This window comes from Myotis davidii, unplaced genomic scaffold (assembly GCF_000327345.1).
Source record: "Myotis davidii unplaced genomic scaffold, ASM32734v1 scaffold464, whole genome shotgun sequence".
NCBI classification, from domain to species: Eukaryota; Metazoa; Chordata; class Mammalia; order Chiroptera; family Vespertilionidae; genus Myotis; species Myotis davidii.
The window spans coordinates 205,884-209,240 of NW_006295287.1; the positions used below are offsets into that span (position 1 = coordinate 205,884).

General features: G+C 62.4%; 1 protein-coding gene across 1 annotated transcript in view; it reads right to left on the reverse strand.

Annotated features, from left to right (window-relative positions):
- The window catches only part of LIG1 (ligase I, DNA, ATP-dependent), a 61,450-nt gene that overhangs the window by 17,193 nt on the left and 40,900 nt on the right, over nucleotides 1-3,357 (reverse strand). Inside the window, 6 exon segments of the mRNA XM_015567953.1 lie at nucleotides 585-590; nucleotides 789-873; nucleotides 875-992; nucleotides 1,591-1,676; nucleotides 2,332-2,431; nucleotides 2,667-2,758. Of these exon segments, the coding sequence (XP_015423439.1) occupies nucleotides 585-590; nucleotides 789-873; nucleotides 875-992; nucleotides 1,591-1,676; nucleotides 2,332-2,431; nucleotides 2,667-2,758 (487 nt within the window).

The following is a 3,357-nucleotide window of genomic DNA, read 5'->3' on the forward strand; positions in this document are numbered from 1 at the left end:
CAGCGGGGGAGGAGAGGACTGCAGAGCCCAGTCCAGCCCAGGCAGCCCCTCCTCTCTCTTCTGGCCCCACTTTACTGGTGGAAGGTCCCAGAAGCTCTGAAGGAGGACTGGTGCAGAGACCTGAGCAAATCGTCTCCTTTCAAACAGCATCTCCCACCCCCGTCCTCTCACCACCCCAGGCCCGCCCCCCTCCGTCCGCACAGGGGCTTCCTGTGTGATTTGTCTGGATGCTATGCTGTGACTATGGTCCTGGGTTTTCCTGTTACTGTATTTACTGTAATACAGCCTGGTCACAGTGCTCAAGCAGAGCTACATCGATGCCATTTTACACGTTTGTTATCGCGAGAAATAATTATGTGGGGGGTAACACATATATGACTTACAACCTGTACTTATATGTATTTCAAGTCACTGTCACTGCCGTAAGTCATTTTGTTTTGTTTTTTCTCTGTGTTCTGAAGATCCACCTGTGACCTGGGGCCCAGCCAGCCGCAGGCGATGAACAGAAAAGCCACCTGAGCACCCTTAGGCCCGACAGGCTGCCTCCAGGCCTGGGTCACAGGACTCACCCTGTGTCCCTGCACCTGTGGCTACGCGGCATCTGTGACAGGAACACACCCACCAGCAGGGCCCGAGCCCAGCGGACCCTTCCTGAGCGCCCACTGCTGTGGGTCAGGAATTTTGACGACTTTACCAAATAAAATCGATTTTCAAATCAGTGAGAGGGTGGTCATTGCACCCGTTGCACAGAGGAGGGCACTGAGCCCCGAGAGGCGTGCAGGGCAGACGGGCCGGGCCTGGGCTGGGTCTGCTGCCCCCACGCCCTGCTCTCCGGCCCTGTCCCTTCTGCTGAAGGGATGCACCCGCCCCCCATACCTGTGCCCTCTGCCCGTCGTATTTGTACTCGCAAGTGAAGGCTGCCTCATCGAAGCGCTTCAGGACCTCGCTGACGCCCCGGGTCGGGTGGGCCAACATTGGTTTCAGGGGGACCCCTGGGAGGGGAGGGGAGGGAGCGTTAGGGAAGAGGGCCAGAGGGACCACTAACGGTGCGACTGCTGACTGCACACAGCGGTGCGTGCAGGGTCCTGGTCACACCCACAGGACCCTGGCTGTCCCCTCTCTCTTTCCGTATCTAGGACGGAGACGTCAGCCATCTGTGACCACGTGCATCCGGGTGACAACCTTGGGATGACAGGGTGGCAGGAGAAGAAACCTGGGTCCCTGGGGATCCCAGAGCACAGCCGGCTGCCCTCCCTGGCCGCTGCCTTCCTCTGGACTCGTGTGTGAGATTCTGTCCGGCCTGACCACTGCCCCTGGGGAATCCTGGCGACAGCAGCCTCCTCCCCGACCACGCAGAGCGGAGCTCCCGGGGGAAGGAATGGGTCTGGGCCCCCGGAACACTCCACCCCAGGGACAAAGAAGATTCCGCGGGTTCTTAGAGGAGTGACCCTCACAGCCCCCCGGAGGCAGAAGCCAAGGCCCAGAGGAGGGAGAGGAGCCTAAAGGAGGGGCAACCCCAGCTCCGACCCAAGCCAGCGGTGCACAGGGTGAGGCTGTGGTCAGGCCTCCGAGGCCCCAGGTGGCTTATACCTGGACTCAGCTTGCAGTGCTCCGGGAGCCCCTCCAGGCCATGCTCCAGCAGCACCGGGACGATCCGGTCCAGGTCAGGCACCTGGCTGGGGGGGTGGGGGTGGGACAGGGTGGGAGGTGTCCTTGCAGAGCTCGAAGGTCTGGCAGCCTGGAAGCTCTACTCTCAGGCTGCAAGAGTCACCTCTGCCTGCCTGTCCCCTGTCCCCTGGTCGGCCCCCACCTCTCCCTGACTCCTGACTCCTAGCCCCTGGTCGGCTCCCCTCTCCCTGACTGCTCGTCACCCTGCCTCTGCTATCTGCCCCCGTCCTCCGTGTCCCTACACATCCCTCTGACCCTATGTCCCTCAGTCTGAGCTGCCTTCAGCCATCTGTCATCTTGACTGCACTAGAAGCACTCAAGGATGTTATAAAGCAAAACAAAACACAGTATTTCTTCCAGGCCGGGCTCCACCTCCCAGAGGTGCCGATTTACTGGTTGGGGGGAGGTGGGGGGAGAATGAGAGCACATCTGCAATCCCCATGTGCAGGCAGACCTGAGACCCCTGCCCGGGCCTGGGGGCTCTGCAGGGCTGCTCACTGCCCGGGGCCCAGCACCCTGTGGTCCCGGCCCAGAGCAGGTGCCCCGAGGGCACGTGTGGAATTGCTCATCGGCCCTCCTGCCGCTGCCACTCTCTGGGCCTCTGTCAGGCCGCACGTATCTGACCCCTCGCTGTGCTGGTCCCCAGCAGCCCCCGGGTCTCACCAGAACGTCTGCTTCAGGATCATGCCTTGCTCCTCCAGCCACGTCTTTCTGGCTTCTGCTGTCTTGCCCTTCCCAGCATCCACCACGGCCGGGGGGAATTCTAAGACAAGAGCCAACAGAAGAAGCTTTGGGATGCCCACCCCCCAGCCACCCCAGGGTCCAGCGGGTGGGGTGCTGCAGACAAGGAACGGAACGGGTGCCGGGGAACTTCCCTCAGGGAAGGTCTAGAGTGGCAGCAGGAGGCAGAGCCACCGGGGAGGGGTGTGTGGGCTTCAGAGGAGGAGGAACGCCTGGGTTAACTCAAGGGGTGGGCACTGGACCCCATGGGGGCTCACCTTGGCCTGGAGGCGTGAGGCTCACGGCCTGGGCGAGGGCGGCCAGCACCGACTGCTCTGCCAGCCCCAGGCGCAACCGTCCACTCAGGGCTCTGGGAGAGAGCGGGTGAGGGCAGTGGGCTTGCGCACACCTGTCCAATCCTGCCCCCCACACCTTCCTCTCCTCCAGGCTCCCCCACCTCCACCCTTTGGAGACCTTCTCTTCAGACACCAAAACCAGCTTCAGAGCCAGAGGGGCCCCAAACACCACAGCCCCCCTTAACAGGTGAGGAAACTGAGGCCAGTAACAAGCACCCCTGGCACTTCCTGGGGCAGAACCACGTGCCTCCCAGGTGTCGTAGCTTCTCATCTCATCTGGGAGTGGTGAGGCTTTCTGGGGAGGAGGAGGGGCAAAGCCAGCCCGGAACCAGAACACAGCCTGCCGCGGTGGTGACAAGTGTGTGATGGGCAAGGACCTGTCGCAGGCAAGGCCTTCACCTGAGCCAGCGGCCTGGAGTGACCTGGAGCGCGGGGCTAACCCTCCTTTGCCGCCCCTCCCCTCTGCAATCTGGGGGAGGAAAGCGCCCGCCTCGCTAGCTGCAGGAGGCACTGAGATGGGACGGCATGTGGCCCAGGACCCGGCACCAGAAACGCTCCAGGATGTCAATGGCGTTTCCCTGTCATGGCAACCACCTGGCCCCCAGGCTCACTG